The 17003-nt window shown below is 48.3% G+C and overlaps 1 protein-coding gene across 1 annotated transcript; it reads right to left on the reverse strand.

Moving 5' to 3' along the window:
• Window positions 1–2150: 2150 nt before the first annotated feature.
• MBOAT4 (membrane bound ghrelin O-acyltransferase MBOAT4) lies at window positions 2151–15926 on the reverse strand. The gene is made up of 3 exons (XM_032769475.1): window positions 15808–15926; window positions 4316–4540; window positions 2151–3114 (listed from the first exon to the last, which is right to left on the reverse strand). The coding sequence occupies exons 1-3, from the start codon at window positions 15924–15926 to the stop codon at window positions 2151–2153; spliced, it is 1308 nt and encodes a 435-aa protein (XP_032625366.1).
• Between the last annotated feature and the right edge of the window lie 1077 nt (window positions 15927–17003).

A 17003-nucleotide genomic window follows, 5' to 3' on the forward strand; every position in this document is an offset into this window, starting at 1 on the left:
TTGCTCACTAAGCAGGATGCCAAATGCCAGTAAAGGAAAGAGAAGGCAGTAACAACAGATGTTCCTGTCTGGTGATGTGGGCTTTGACTTAAGGAATCCAGGACACCTTTGATCCTCTACTGTTTGAAGACAGCTGAGTAGGTTCAACTGAGATTCCTTGTTTTGTTCGGTGATCACTAGAGCTGAAATCACTGATACCCAGGTGCTGAGCCTCAGGCCTGCTGTTGGAAGGTGTTGCAGTGAAAGAGACTGTGCAGCCTGCTCCCCGCTGCCCTCTGAAATCTCTGAGAGTGGGGTTAAGTGGCGGAACCTCAGAATGTAATGTTGCAGCAGAGACACTGTGGTGGCAGAGGGCGGCAGCAGAGAGCCTGGTGGCAGAGGGATGACGACAGTGGAGCAACCCATAGCGCCGTGGCCAACGGCTGCAGAGTTTAACAACAGTGGCAGCTCCGTGAACCAGTTGCATGGGTGACTGCAGCAGCTGAGACTTTGCTCAACTCCTACCCGGCCGGGGGTGGGCGGTGAATTCATGTGAACATACCTCCTGAACTCTGGACCAAGGACAGCTGACCAAGGACAGCACCTGTGAGTGGGGTGCCGTGGGGGGGAGGGGGAGAGGAATGGCAGGTTAAAGGAGCATTTGTTCATCTGACTTTCACACTGTGGCAAAGGACACGGCCCAATGTACTCTGGGGTGCGTGTTGGCTTGTGGTCACATACTTTCGAATCATGGTTGGGGTGTTTTCCCAGATGAATGCTGGGTTCCTTCCCCTTTTTATTCACCGTTTTCTTTGCAATGCACAGACTCAGTGCTTGTGAGAGGGAAAATATCGCCTCTTAGAGTCACCCTGGGGTGGTGCTTAATTTAGGGTGATCAGACAGCAAATGTGAAAAATGGGGACGGGGGTGGGGGGATAATAGGAGCCTATATAAGAAAAAGACCCTAAAATCGGGACATCTGTCACCCTAGCTTAATTTTCCCAGTTTATTGGGTTGGGACTGGAGCAGGTTCTGTTTTGTATTGTTAAGAGGAACCCCAAAGGGGTGCAGTTAGACACTGAGCCATCCTGCACCCTCAGTTACGTTGTGCAGCCCCAGGGAACTCATGGCTAGCGCCCAGGACAGAACGTGGACTTCTCCACCCTGGACTCTCTTGCTGAAAAGGGCGGGCTCTGCTGGTCACACGGCGAGTGAGGCAGAGTCTGTGCTGCCAGGAAAGCCCAACAGCAGTGGTAAGTCTCAGAGCCAGGGTACACAGACTCAGCGTCGGGCTACTGTGGTAAATATAACTATGTAGCTGTTCCCATGCAGCCTGGAACTTGGGGTCTGAGACCCACCCCTTTTGCCCGGTTTCAGAGCCCAGGCACCAGCCCAAGCAGAAATGGCTACACTGCTATTTTTAGCACCATAGCGCAAGCCCCCTGAACCTGAGTCTGTAGATCTGGCTTCTGAGCCTCGCTGCCATGGTGTGTTTTTGCAGTGTAGATGTGCCCAAAGTTATCAGTGGGTCTTTTTCAGGAGTCCTATCTGCTAATAGCGCCACCTTGCTCAGACACCCAGGGCCTGGGGGGACTTCATTCTTCATGGACTATTTAGCAGACCAGCTCCAATCACATAAATGAAACTGAGTCCTGCCATATAAGGACTGGTTCAAACGAAAGGACAACATGGACACTCCTCCCCCAATCCCCATCTCTCCCCTCTAGCAAGGCCCAGTGGCTGGAAGGTGAAGACAACAAAGTTCAAAATGGAAATGAGATGCAAATGTTTAACAGTCAGAGTGTCTGATCAATGTCACAGATTACCTAGAGACATGCTAAATTCTTCATCACTCGGACCCTTTAAGTCAAGACAGGATGTCTTCTTCTAAAAGATATGCTCTGATCCAACCCTGAGTTATTTGTCGGATGCGGGAATCACTGAGTGAGGTTCTGTGTCTGTGCTATGGGGCAGGTCAGCCAGGATGGTTCCTCCTGGCCTTAGAATGTGAGAGTCTATCTTATGTGATGAGATGATGGATTTAGGGGGGACTAGGGGCATACCTAGACCTAGAGAAGACCTCTCCCTACCAAGGGGACAATCTCCATCTCTCCTACGTTCTCTATGGCTCCTGGTGAATAGCTGGGGGGAGCAGGAGAGAACAGTGTGAGTCAGACAGATTTTTCTTTGGCTCTCGCGACCAGCCACAGCAGTGAAACACCGTACAGGAGAGGGAAGAAGCTGTTGTAGGAGGCGCCCAGCAGCCAGAGTGCAGAGAAGCTCCTCATCTCCACCGCAGCCGTGATGTATGCAATAATCAGCTGGGTCTGGACCCAGGTCAGGGCATGATACAGCACCTTGGTGTGCCAGGACTTTGCAAGTGAACGGAGAAAAGGGTGAATCCGGTAATCGGCCTCCACCATCGCTGCCCAGCACAAGAAGCCAAACACTTGCCCTGGGTGAAGCCCGTGCCACCAGGCCGAGAAGGCAAAGGTGGCCAACAGGGGCTGGGCCGGGCTGCGCTGGAAGATGAGTCTCCTCAGCCACCGGGAAGTGCTCCTGTTCCAGGTCCTGGTGAAGAGGGCTATTCTGTTGGTGGTCTCCAAGGTCCATATGTCTGCATCAGAGAGGTCGCCACAGGCAGCCTCTCCACCGGGGACATGGCCAAGCTCCAGCCCAAAGCCCGCTGCCCTGAGAAGAGCCTCGTCGAGCACCCACTGGGAGTAATAAGCCAGTCTGAAGAGCAGGGCAGAACGCCACATGACGTACACGCAGTCAAAGCCTGTGCAGTCCGTCATGAGGGCTAGTGGGGCCACACAGCTCCTCACAGCCATTCTCAGCAGGTGCAGAGCCAGGGCACAAAGGCACTTCTGACCTGCAACTCTCAAGGGTGGTGTGGGGAGTGAAGTGCACGAGCCCTGGATCTGGACCTGAAATCTCCGGAAGGAGCATAGCGGGCCTCCCAGCAGGGCAGGGAAAAAGAGCAGGTAGCTGCATAGAGGCAGCGCCCGCAGCAGTGGCTCCCTCCCATTCCCCCACTCTGCTGCCATAGTCACCTTCCCTTCGTGGATATCCAGAGCCAGCGATGTGACCTTCTGCGTCTGCAGCATGAGAGACGAGAGGGCGATTGTCAACCTGCAAGAAGGGGACAAAGCAAGCGGATTGGCGGTGAGCGGGGTCCCGTAGTGCACGCCAGGGCTGATGTCGCCCTGAATGGACACACAGTGATGCTGCATGTGAGGTCACGCTGTGCGGAGGGCTCCTGAGAGCGACATGGCCTCCTCCATGCGGCACGACCTTGTGAAAGTGCCAGAACACAGTTCTGTTCCAGTCACTACTGCCAGGGGGCAGCTGCAGCATCAGCCCCGTCTGTGCTGGCTTGGATCGAGACATGTTCTGGCTGCATGGGGCTGGACCTAGCCTGTATAAACATCAGGTCAAAGCGGGCGGAGCTCTGCCTCAGCCTCCCTCTCTGTGTTGCAAACACAATTTAATAAGCAGCCACTAACCACTGCCCTGCCTCTCCCATTTTCCTGCATTACACAGCTGTACAGATGGCTGAGCCAACCCTGCTGCATGTCTGCAAAAACCAGTTGACGCCATGAGCCACATGTGGTACCAACCTCAATATCCACACCACACACCCGGACCTTAAAGCCTCAGCATGCTTAGTGACTGCCTGGTTATTTGCAGTGGGCCTGCTCCACTTCCATCTGTTCCCCTGAACATGCCTGGCACCCTGCATCTTGCCAGGAGGAGCTGGCCGGACCCAGTGCACAGTCAGAGCGTGGGATGCCAAAGTGGGACAGCTGAGTCAGAACAGGGATGGGAGCAGACTGACGTCCTGATGGACGAGAAGTGATTCACCACCGTCAGTGCTGTCCTGGGGGGATGCTGAGTGCCCAGCTGGCGAGCGAATGCTGGAAAGGTCATGAACATTTCACATCTGGAAAGGTATATGGAAAAGTAGGAGCCACCTGATTTTAGCCCTTAATGACTCTGGAAAGTGCTGAGCATGAGACAGAAAAGGCAAAAACCAGGCTGTTAAACAGTGGGGGGAATCTTCTCCCTAGAATGCTGAAGCAGATATAGGAAAGACAAGCTTTGTGAAATATGGGGACAGCTTGCTATAGCATTTCATGTGAAAAGAGAATGCATGGTGTTAAGAGACACGGACTGTCCTCAGGGGAGTATGACTGCCCCTAGGGACCACACAGATTCTGCTGTCAGTTATGCCCATACAGCCCAGAAAAATCTGGACAAGTCTTGATGCAAAATCTGGCCCAGGCTGTGTCATTTGAGGAAACAGGTGGGCTTGTGCATTGCTGCCTGATACCTGATGCATGGGGCTCCTTGCAGATAATGTTCTCTGTAGTGCAGGCCCAGGTGGCAGAGAGTCTGCCAGGACATCTGGAGCACAAATGCCCACGTGTGGACCTGCAGTGGGCTGACTGAGTGGAAAATGGCCACGGAGCAGAAGGTGGGGATGAAGAGCAGCAGGGTGTACCATCCCATGGCAGCACACGCTAGAAGGCAGCCTCCCACCAGGAGCAAGACGTACCTAGAAGAAATCAGAAATGTTTGCAAAGGCTTTCTGAGGCCGCGGAGGTTCAGTGGGTTTGCCCTTGCCCAGCACTAAGACAAGACAGCCTGCGGGTGAGGTGGGGCTCTCGATTCTCTCCTGGGGTGACTTTGCCATCCCTTGTAGCTTTTTGCATTTGTACAGATTGCCCCTTCCGCCGCCCTCCCTCCTCCCTTGTCAGCGCTGCTTCAGTGGTCTAACAGACGGTCCCTGAGGACCAGACAGCTCATGGCACTACCTTCCTCTTGCTTCATTTCCAGACTCATCCCTCCACCAACCCTAAAGCAGACCTGGCCAAATGCTGTGTTTCCTCCAGGTGTGCTCTCCTGCCTCCACCCAAGCCCTGCTGGGTTCCCTCCTTGGAGGCTCTTCAATGCCAGCAATAGCTGGTGATTCTCAGGGTTAAGTACATTTTGTCTCTAAATCTTTACAAACTCACCAGTGTAGCCCTGCTCTTTAGCCAGCCCTGCCACAACATCGTCCCTTGGCCAACGGGAGGCTTAGTTCCCCATGCCAGTGCGGCTGTGTTTGACATCACCCATCTTGGTCACACACTCTTCTCTGAACCCCTGCCACTGTCCTGGGCAGCAGGTGAGACATTCCCACACTGCTGTGCTCAGTTCTTCCTGGCAGAGCTTGGCACTCACTCAGGGGGAGAGGGAAACCCTCAGAGCATTTGAAGCTGTGCCTTCCTGGGTAATTTCCCAACCCTAACAGAGCACCATGCTGCTGATCATCACGAGCACTGCCAGCTCTCTGATCTCCAGGGACTCACCACCCACCAGCATCGTCTTACGCTTTTCTCTGCTTTAGCTGCCCATAGTTTCCTGTTCCTCCACCCGTTAGAGGCTGGGTACCTGTGCAGCCTAGATACGCATCTAACCTGATCGCTGCTGTGACTGACAGGGTGGAGGATGCCAATTCTGTGAGCCAACGCTTTGGGCCTGTGGGAACTCTCCCAACCTCCCAATGAGACAGGTGCCACTTGTGAGGCCTGGTCTACACTACGCGTTTAAACCAAATTTAGCAGCGTTAAACCGAATTAACCCTGCACCCATCCACACAACGAAGGCCTTTATATCAATATAAAGGGCTCTTTAAACTGATTTCTGTATTCCTCCCTGACAAGGGGAGTAGCGCTGAAATCGGTATTGCCATTTCGAATTAGGGTTAGTGTGGCCACAATTCGATGGTATTGGCCTCCGGGAGCTACCCCACAGTGCACCATTTTGACTGCTCTGGACAGCAATCTGGAGTTGGATGCACTGGCCAGGTAGACAGCAAAAGCCCTGTGAACTTTGAATTTCATTTCCTGTTTGGCCAGCGTGGAGAGCTCACCAGCACAGGTGACCACGCAGAGCTCATCAGCACAGGTCACAGTGCACTCTCCTGAGAATCGAAAAAGAGCTCTAGCATGGACCGCACGGGAGGTACTGGATCTGATCGCTGTATGGGGAGAGGATTCCGTGCTAACAGAACTCCGTTCCAAAAGACGAAATGAAAAAATATTTGAAAAAATTTCCAAGGCCATGATGGAGAGAGGCCACCGCAGGGGACTCGTAGTGCCGTGTGAAAGTTAAGGAGCTCAGACAGGTCCTACCAGAAAACCAAAGAAGCAAATGGAGTCGAGGCAGGGCGAAAACATGCCGCTTCTACGCTGAGGCTGCATGCATTCTCGAGGGGTCCGCCATCAGTACCCTACCCTGTCCGTGGATTCCGAGGTGGAGCTGTAATCTCTAGCCATGCTAAGGATTTCTGCGATGGGAAGATGAGGAGGAGAAGAGGAGGATGAGCTTGGAGAGAGCACACAGCACTTCGTTCTCCCCAACAGCAGGAGCTTTTACTCACCCTGATGGAATTACCTCCCAGCCTCCCAAGCCATACCCCACACAATGAAGCCATAAAGGGACCTCTGGGAGTGTACCTTGTAAAAAAAACATGGTTTAAGAGCAAGCGTCTTTTTAATGATTAATTTTGCCCTGAGCTTGGGAAGCATTCGCACCAGTAACATTACTGGAAAAGTCTGTGTAACATGTCTGGCGGAATGAGCGGAAATTTCCAGGGACACAGCTCTCCATGAAGCTCTCCTCTTGGAGGTAGCCCAAAAGGCCTTTGCAGAAGGTTTCTTGGGGCAGGGCAGCCTGTATTACTCCGTTCTCCATGGTATGGCACACTTGGACACGCCGATATCATGTATCAAGTAATACTGGCTATCATTGCATGACAAGCCTAGCTGCGATGGCCTGGTGTATTGCTGGTCATATCAAACTGCGAAAACACATTCTATCTATATTCTCGCTTTGTGTAAAGTCCTCAGGAGAGTGAGTATCACGTCATGTGTATCAGTATGTGAATTTAAGGGAACAGAAGATGGCCATTTCTACTCGGGACAATGATTGTTCTTGCTTATATAAAAATTCTTCCCTGCACGTAGCCAGACGGGGGGGAAGGGAGGAAGTGATTGGGTGCTAAGACTTTTTCGCATTTGCGCTACAGGGATCTTCCTGACTAGTGTGAAACATCTGAGCTCAACAGCGGTGGAAGGTACGTGAAAGGGGGGTGCTTAGCAGTGATCTTCCATGATATCAGCCACGCAGTGGCAGGGGAAGGTAAACGATCAATTCCAGATGAAATTGGAGTGGGGCGGTGTTTCTGCTACTGCGCATGTTAACAGGAAAGAAGCAGCACTGACGACTTTGGCTTGCTATGTTTGTGTAAGGAGGGCGCGGGATATATGAAGGCGCAGGAAGTCAAAAGACAAGGCTATTATGGCACATCAAGCCGAATTTGCTGCCGGACAGCCTGGCTGTCTGGTGATGATCTCTAGACTGACCAGAGCCGCAGGCAACTCAATATTAAGCTCAATGTCTAAAATACTGCAGACCTCTGATAGTGAAATCACTAACATGATTGCTAAGCTGTGATAATGTTTCTAAAACACTCCATGAAAGAACTACAAGCATTATATGTCTGTTAAAAATGATCTGAGCATTTACTAATAGCTTCTCTCCTTTTTCCCTCCTCTGTCTACTTCGCTCTGCAAATTTCAAGCCTCCCAAACTCCATCCACGAGCGCATATATAGGCTACTGCATAGGATGCGGCCAGAAAACAAGACATTAGACGATAGAAATGTTCTCGGAAATCATGAGGAAAAGTGACCGCAAGAAGAAGCCATCTGAATGAGTGAAGGACATGGTAGCAAAGTTCAGGAAAGATGCCAGTTGACCGTGTAGGACAGAGGGGCTACTGTAGATGAGAGGTGTGCATCCGCAGGAAGATCAGCGTGGCAGGACAACTCTGGCTGCTGTGTGATCCAACTGACATGCTCCGGCGTATGTGGAGCTTTCAGAAATGGCTAAGCAGGATCACGAGTGCGCGCAGCCCCGTGTAGCCACCTCACACACTCACCATGGTTCTTGCTAAAGCCTCACTCAGCCACGCGCGAGATCGAGTAAGAATATCAGTGTGGAGGACGTCTGTCACTCCGCCCCTATACCACGATCTTCCACGCTAGCATCAGTCCCCCAAATAAGGTGTCATTATTATGAAATTTTCTTAGTGGCCTTTAAGTCCTTTCCGCCTACTTCCTCTCGTCCCAAACACACCTCGCGTGCACATAACATTGCTCAGTATCTCTCCGTCTTTTATAATGAATTAGAATAAAGAATACAAGATGATTTTTAAAATGATAGTGATTTATTTCCATTAAGGCAGCTTGTGATCGACAGGGGGAAGTGAAGTTGCTTACAGGAATGAGTCACATCAAGGGAGGTTCCACAATGGGGAAACAAACAAACAGTCGACAATCCGACCTGGCCGCGTGATAGAACTCGTTTTCAAAGCTCCTCGATGAGCACCGGCTTCTGGTGTTGCTCTCTAATTGCCCTGGTGTCTGCCTGCGTGTAAATCAGCGGCCAAGTGTTTTGCCTTCATGCCTCCCACCCCGCCCATAAAAGCTCCCCATTACTCTCACTAGAGATTGTGGGAGCACACAAGCAAGCAAGCATTAACGAATGGGGACACTGGTTTGTGCTGAGTCTAAGCGAGTCAGTATGTGCGCAAGTGCACCTTAAAACGGTCCAATGCACCATTCTAACCACCTCGCCACAGTGCTCAGCCTGTAGTTAAACAATCTGCCGACTGTCCAGCTGCCTGTAGGCTTCATGAGCCATGGCATTCAGGGGTAGCTGGGTCCCCAGGATAACTACAAGGCATTTCAACATCCCCAACTGTATTTTCTGGTCTGGAAGTAATCCTGCTGCTGCAGCCGTTATAAACAGATAAGTGTTCCCTGAAGACCGTAGCGTCATGAACCTTCCTGGCCATCCCAATTGGATGTGTGAAAACGTCCCTTTTGATCCACCAGTGCTTGCAGCAGCCATTGAAAGTACTTCGTGTGATTTATGTAGTGGGGTCCCCTGGGCTCTGGTGCCAAGACAGGGAGATGTTGGTTCGATCTATCCTGCCCCATCACAGTTAGGAACATCCAATTGCAGCAAAGCATCCTACTATGACCTGCACATTTCCCCAGAGTCACAACCTTGCGTAGCAGCAAATTTAATGTATAGCTTGGCTATTTGCATCACAGTAGCCCCCACAGTAAGATTTCTCGACTCCAAATTGATTCCCTGACTGACTGGTAGCTGCGCATTGCAAGCTTCAGAGGCTATTCGATGCGCCACTAATCGGCGATTCTCAAAACTGTGAGGCTGTGCTCTCATAACAATTGGGATTGGGCTGGCATTTCAGGGCCGGGGACAGCAGTCACAAAGTTCCATGAAAGTCGCCCTTACGCATGCGAAAGTTTTCGCACGCACTGGGAATCTCCCAAACCTGCAAACTATGCGATCCCACCAGTCTGTGCTTGTTTCCCGGCCCAAATCTGGTGGTTCAAATGGTAGAAGCCTGCCCCATCGAGCCAGCAGATCTCCAAAGTGCGGGGCGCCTACGTTGTAGAGAATTCTGTGTCCATGTCCTGCATGCACTCTCTATACTGCCACACTGCCGTAGTCACCGCCTCCTCGCCTGGTTTTGCAGTTCCTGGTTCAGCATAGATTGCACAATAATGTGCGAGGTGTTTACAACGTCCATGATTGCTGTCTTGAGCTCAGCAGGGTCCATGCTTGCTGTGCTATTGTGTTTGCACAGATCACCCAGGAAAAAAGGTGCGAAATGGTTGTCTGCTGCTTTCACGGAGGGAGGGGGTGAGGCTGTACCCAGAGCCGCCCACGACAATGTTTTTTGCCCCATCAGGCACTGGGATCTCAACCCAGAATTCCAAGGGGCGAGGGAGACTGCGGGAACTATAGGATAGCTATGGGATAGCTACCCACAGTGCAACGCTCTGGAAATCGCCACCAGCCTTAGTACATGGACGCACACCGCCGAATTAATGTGCTTATTGTGGCTGCGTGCACTTGACTTTATACAATCTGTTTTAAAAAACCGGTTTCTGCAAAATTGGTATAATCCCGCAGTGTAGACATACCCTGAGTTTGCCCTGCTAGTCAGCCAGGTAGCTTTCCAGAGGACTGTAGTCCATGGTGGATACACAGTAAGGGTTCCGGTGAAGTTCTCTGATTTTAACTTTGTATGTGTTCTCCAGGCTGGCAAATCCTCAGTGGAGGCTTTGGCCCAAACTGTCCAACCTGGGCATCCAACCCAAAGTGACTTGATTCCTAAAAGTGCTGGTGACCTGCAGTGCCGTCACATGCTGGTGGGAGAGGTGCAGCCTGGCATCTCTGAAAATGTAGGCTTGTGCATTGAATCCAGTTGCTGGCTTTCTGTTTGGTTCATTGTACAGTAACTCCTCACTTAAAGTCATCCCGGTTAACATTGTTTCATGGTTACGTTGCTGATCAATTAGGGAACATGCTCGTTTAAAGTTGTGCAATGTTCCCTTCTAACGTCTTTTGGCACCCACCTGCTTTGTCCACTGCTTGCAGGAAGAGCAGCCCATTGCAGCTTGCTGATGGGGGCCTGGAACCAGGGGGGACTGTCAGCCCCCCATCAACTCCCTCTATCAGCTCCCTGCCCCCCTATGCGGCAGCCGCCCAGCAGGCTATCAATTGCCAGCAGTTCAGCCGTCCATCCCCCTGCTGCCATGTGCTGCTTCTGCTCTCTGCCTTGGAGCTGCTCCCAGAGACTCCTGCTTGCGGTGTGGGGGGAAAAGGGGGTGGCTAATGTCAGAGTGTCCCTCTTCCCCCTACTCCTCCTGCCCCCCGCTTACCCCTTCTCCATATAGAGCAGGGAGGGGACACAGAGGGAGAGAGACAGAGAGAGCTTGGGGCAGCAGCTGCTGTCTCAACTTCCTGATCCACTTAAAGACACTTAAAGTAAGTGGGTCAGCTTACTTAAAGGGGCAGTGTGCAACTCTCTCTCCCTCCCACACACACAGGGTGTGTGTCTGTCTCTGTATGCTATGCTGTTTCCCCTCTCTGCGTTGCTGCCTTGTGTGAGAGGCTACATTAACAATGTGTTAACCCTCAGGGCCTGCTCTAGGTTTTTTGCTGCCCCAAGCAAAAAAATTTTTGGCTGCCCCCCCCCCCCTTTTTTTTGCTTTTACACGTTTGCACTTTGCAGTTTTGTTTTGACTGTTTAAAATTTTTTTAAAAATTAAAACAGAGAATTTGTAGTTAGTGAAATAAAACAATTTCCCACTAGTGTAATTTTAACATTTAATTTTAACAAAATCACAATTACAAACAATTTGGGTTCAACTATTCAGTAATGAAAAATGCTAGTGTCTTCCAATTTCTCATAAATTAGAAGAATTTATATGAACTGAATTTTTCTGTTCTTTACACTTGCGTTGTCTTTTAATAAGTCAGTGAAATCTAAATTTTTTGCAATAGTACTTTCAATTGAAATTAATGCGAGTCCTGACAAACGATTTTGAGACATGGTGGACCTCAAATAATTTTTTAGTAATTTCAGTTTTGAGAAACTGCGCTCACCAGAAGCCACTGATACTGGTAATGTTAAAAGACTGTATAATGCTATAGCAGTGTTTGGAGTGAAAAAATCATTTCTTGCTATAAATTCTAATACTTTTAGAGGAGACGTTTTAGGACTTATTAGCTCAGATAAATCTATTAATTCATCCACTTCTACTGAATCAATGTCAGCAGCATTATCAGTACTGAGCGCTAAATGTAGGTTTTGGCAGTGCTTCATGAGGTCGTCTTTGGAAAACTGATTTTTAATATTTCCAATATCATTTAAAAATTCAAAAGTTTCACAATGACCATGCAACTGATAATCTTTCTTCAGTGGAAGTTATAGCTACATCCAAAATACAATAGAAACATTCAACTTTAAACCTTTTGTTTGGATCGAGAATAGGATCATCATGAGCCTCATAACAAAACTGTCTTGTTTTTTTCCAAGGATGAATGAATTGTTCAGGTGCAAACATCAGTTCAGAATCAAGATCCTCTGCTATTGTTATTGCTTCTTTGACAGTTTCTTCAAATCCTTCATCTGAACAGTATTTTTTAAATATTCCAGAGTTTTATTCAAAATCTTCTTTGCCTCGGATATGTCTATGGTTATGTTCTGCATAACTTAGCTGGTCAAATTAATTTGATTTAGAATATTATGCCAAATAACCATGCAACATGAAAATTGAAACTGCATCATTTTCTGAGCCAATGTTTCAGCTTCATGTTGAAATGAAGGATCATATGACAAGTCCTGGTTTATTTCAAATAGTGCATCGTAAATCTCTACTGATGAATATTGGAATGGTCTAATAGCGTCTATGCTGCTTTCCCATCTAGTTTGACTTAGAGGTTTAAGTGTGAGTTTTTGTTCAAGATGCTTCTTCAAGACTGCCCAACAGTGTGTGGAAGCACTAAAAAAGTTGTACATTGCTTGCACTGTGGTAAAATATGAAACGGCATCTTTAGATTTGGCAGCATCACTAACAACCAGACTGAGTGAATGCACATGGCAAGGAATGAAAAAAGCTCGATGATTTAAATTCAATATTCTTTGCTGTACACCCACATGTCGTCCTCGCATGTTTGAACCGTTATCGTACCCTTGGCCGTGCATATTTTCTAAAGGTATTCCATAATGTTCCAGTTTCTGTAGAATTACATCTGTGAGAGCATTCCCAGTAGTTTCATTCACTGGTATAAATTCTAGAAAGTGTTCACAAATTTTCACTTCTGCATTTTCATCAGTTTTCAGAAATCATAAAACTACTGACATTTGCTCGGTTTTACTCAGATCTTGAGTACAATCAACTGTAATTGAGTAATATTTGGCATGTTTCAAATTCGATAAAATTTCATTATGCACTCCATTAGAAATTAATTCTATTATCTCATTTTGTGTATTTTTACCCAAATAATGGGTGTGAATCTCTCCAACTTTCACTCTTCATACATGCTCAGCCATAACATTATCAAATTTTGCCAATAACTAAACCAATTTTAAGAAATTTCCATTGTTATTCTCATATAAAATATCTGAGGATCCACGGAATGTGAGGCACTGTTCGGCTAGGAAATTAATGATTGCCAGAAAACGTTCCAACACACCTTGCCAATGTAGAATTTCTGAATTTAGTTGACATTGCTGTACCACATCGATTGTTGTATCGGAACGTAATCTGTTTGACAGCTCAATCCAATTTGTCAATGAGCGTAAATGATTTTTTGAAGTTTCATGTTCTTTCAAATGCTGAGGCAAATTTTGCCATTCATTAAAACCTGCAGTTGCCAGAAGAATGTCCGAGTTACAGAACAGTTTGCAGCAAAAACAAAAAACTACACCTTTGTCTGTGAATACACTAACCACGAGCTATTAATTTGTTCCCCATTTTTCATTTTTTTCTTTATACTGGATGGCATAAATAGATGATTCAGCTCATTAAATGGATATTCAAATGTAGGATCTAATTTTGAAGGATGTTTTTTTACAATAATCATTCACATTGCATCTGTAATTATTGTCAGCCATGTACTTGGATCCAATCCTGTGTCAGTCTCTCCACCTTCCAATAATTGTTCTTCAGTTTTAGATTTGGATAACAGTTCTTCGTTTCTGGACTCTTCAGCTGAAATAGTAAATCTTTGGATAGATTGCGATTGTTCATCTTTATCAGTTAGCGAAGATAATCTTTGGTCAGATTGTTGTTCATCTTTATCAGTTGATGAAGATAATCTTTGGTTTGATTATTCATCAACTGATGAAGACCAGTCACCTTCAATGCATTGCTTAGAGCTTTCTCCTTGATTGTCAACTTTTTTAAAATACTTTTTTGAAGTACGAGATAATTCTCCTAATTCTTTTTGCCGTTTCTCCCTTTCTTGCTGGTAGGCAGCACTGGAAAGTCATTTTAGTTTTTGTCCTGGCATGTTAGCCCTATAACCACTGGCACTGACATGAAACAGAAATTAGTGCGAATGGCGCTGATAGAGCAGCACAGTACATACACGTAATCGTGATTTGAGTGACCAATATTTTTCACGTCACGTTCCTACTGCACTACTGTACTTGCCATAGGTAAGGCGCTAGTCATTGGGGTGAGAGAGCTCCCCACGAGCTCGGATACACACTGGACCCAGCCCTGTTGGCATTTTCCCAGCGCTGAGGCTGCCCAGCTGGGAGCCCAAGGGGCATGCAATGGAGAGAGCTCTGGGGCTGGAGGAGTCAAGGAAGAGGGGCTGGGCTTGCTGGACAGATGCTGCTGCTCTCTGCCAGGTTGCTCGCCCCCTGCAGGGGGGAGGCAGAAGGAGACTCCAGGCACCAGTGCACTGTGCAGGCCCGCGGGAGAGCAGCAGGGACACGCTCCCCACTTAGCCAGCTCTTTGCCCCTCCACACCCCAGTGGCGGAACAACAGGCTGGTTACTGCCCACCGGGGCAGTCAGGATCCAGCCCAGGATACTGCCTTAAGTTTGAGCTGGGGCCCCAGCATTATGCCACCCCAAGCACCTGTTTGTTTAGTTGGTGCCTAGAGCCGCCCCTGTTAAACCTTGAGGGCTCAACCGAGTGCTTGTTCATCATTTAGCAGCAAGGCATTCCCTGGGAAATATCCTTCCCTCTTCCACCCTCTGACTTCACCACCTCAACCAAGCTTCAGAATCATCATAGCTGTGAACAGTACTAAATTCTTTGTTTAAAATGTATGCTGTGGGTATATCTATATAATATATAGTTTTTTGTCTGGTGAAAAAAAAATTCCCTGGAATCTAACCCCCCCCTATTTACATTAATTCTTATGGGGAAATTGGATTCACTTAACACCGTTTTGCTTAAAGTTGCATTTTTCAGGAACAAGGTTAAGCAAGGAGTTACCGTATCACTTGACTGACCTGCAAGTCCCATTAACTCCAGAAGACCTGAGTGAACTTGGTGCACTAATTTCCTCTCCCCACTCTTTCCTCGGATTATAACCCGCAACTGCTGCCTCCATGCCCACCTGCGGAGGTGAGGTTTTATAAATCACCTAACAGGAACACTAGCCCCTCTGCAAGTCAGGGAGACTTGTGCTTCTGAGTCACTTAGGTGCCTTTGAAAATCCCACCTGAAGGTCACAAGTTCTTCACTGATTCCTTGGCACATGTCCTGTGATTCAGATTCATATAATCTCTGCATCTTCAAGCCAGATCTGCTGTAGCTTGCAGGTCTTTAGGCATTTAATGATACTTTGTGATTCTCCAGGGCTGTTCATCTACTTATCTCAAAATACTTGACAAAGATTAATTACATGGGGTGAAACCAAGACACACAGAGGTTGTGATAAGGTCACAGTGTGACTCAGGCTACGTCTAGACTACCCGCAGTACCGGCGGGTTAAAATCGATTGCTCGGGGATCGATATATTGCGTCTCATCTAGACGCGATATATCGATCCCCGAGTGTGCTTATATCGATTCCGGAACTCCACCAACCCCAACGGAGTTCCGGAATCGACAGGGGGAGCCGCGGACATCGATCCCGCACGGTGAGGACGGGTGAGTAATCCGATCTTAGATATTCGACTTCAGCTACGTTATTCACATAGCTGAAGTTGCGTATCTAAGATCGATTTCCCCCCGTAGTGTAGACCAGCCCTCAGTTGTAATCATGAGTAGATACAGAGAGTTTTGATTCCCAGATCCTTGCTGTGCCCATCCCTCTTCCCTAGGAAAGAGGGTAGCAAAATTGCATCACTGGTGAAACCTGCATTTAGATTAGAATCCACCACCAAAGCTCATGAGCATGGATTTAAAGAAAACATGAAAGCATACCTGGCATTTAGCGAGAGACACCCAGAGGTGCAGAGATAGCGAAAGGAAACGGCAAATGGAAACGCAACCAGCTGGTAGTAAGCTATAGGGTGCAAAGCAAGTGGACTTGTCCAATCCATTGAGAGCCTGCTTTTCCAGAGAGTTAATTCTGCAATGGTCTTCAGTTCCTGAGGCACCTGGATGAAGAACTGAAACTCGGGTCTTTCCCCCTTCCTTTTATATGTGGCAGGAAGGCGGGATTAAAGCCAAACCCCAGATAAGCAATGTAAATGTGTCTGTCAGAGAGCAAAGCCAGCGTGCTAAGGAAACAAAGTTATCTGAACTGGGGAGCCTGGCACACCGTGATACATGCAAGAAGAAAAGGAAAATATTTCTCTGTTTTTGTAAATGCTATTTCTGCTAAGTACCTACGCCCTAGGACCTGTGTTCACATGGAAAACATGCTGCTTCATATTTGGGCTGCTAAGTTCCTGAGCAACCTCCTGCTTTTCCATCCGAGGGACCGTTACACGCAAAGATAAGCGAGCATTCTTTGCCAACATGCAGCTTAAATACCAAGCTATTGGAACACCTTGGCGATGGGTGAAATGACTTCAGCAATTATCCGATGACTAAAGCAGGGCAGTTGCGTTTGCTTTGTCTGTGTGTTCTGATACCCCGCCCTGCAGCTGGATGGCATCCCATTCAAGCTGTTGGAAGGGTATGGAGGAGCCAGTGGAAAGACAGCAAATGAGCTAGGCCTGCTGCCAAGGCTGCAGGAGGAGTTCAGAAGCAAGACAGAGACACAACAGCTCCTTGCATGCACCCCGAGATGCGTCAGGCTCGGGTTTTCCCTTCCCATGATCTCAGGGTCATTCACAGCAGTCTTGGTTTTGTCCCTGGCCAGTTTACCTTCAATATGTTGTAGGTGAGTAACTTCAGGCTCTAAAACATTGGCCAAAATGTATAGCAGAGAGCTCCAAAATGTGCAGGCCAGAGCCACACACCCAGCAGCCATGGTGCAGACAGTTCTGTAGTTCTGCTCCCCATGAGAGCCGTCCTGAGAGTCCCTCGCTCCAAGGAACGTCTGAGGCCTGCACACACATTTAGCCAGCTGGCTTTGTTGCACGTAACAGAACTATATTGGATGTCTTGCTTCATCCGAATCCCTCAGCTCCAAATGCTAGCGATGACTATGCCTTCGAAGGGGGTGAGGG

The sequence above is a fragment of the Chelonoidis abingdonii genome, chromosome 5 (assembly GCF_003597395.2).
Source record: "Chelonoidis abingdonii isolate Lonesome George chromosome 5, CheloAbing_2.0, whole genome shotgun sequence".
NCBI lineage: Eukaryota > Metazoa > Chordata > Testudines > Testudinidae > Chelonoidis > Chelonoidis abingdonii.

What these genes read in the sequence shown, in the direction of transcription:
- MBOAT4 (XM_032769475.1), bottom strand. Translation starts at nt 15,926, where the DNA reads ATGGATTGGACAAGTCCACTTGCTTTGCACCCTATAGCTTACTACCAG. An exon ending in TGTCTCTCGCTAAATGCCAG is followed by an intron (nt 4,541 to 15,807) that starts GTATGCTTTCAT and finishes GATTTCTTCTAG; the next exon opens with GTACGTCTTGCTCCTGGTGG. An exon ending in CAAGGAGCCCCATGCATCAG is followed by an intron (nt 3,115 to 4,315) that starts GTATCAGGCAGC and finishes CCCTTCTTGCAG; the next exon opens with GTTGACAATCGCCCTCTCGT.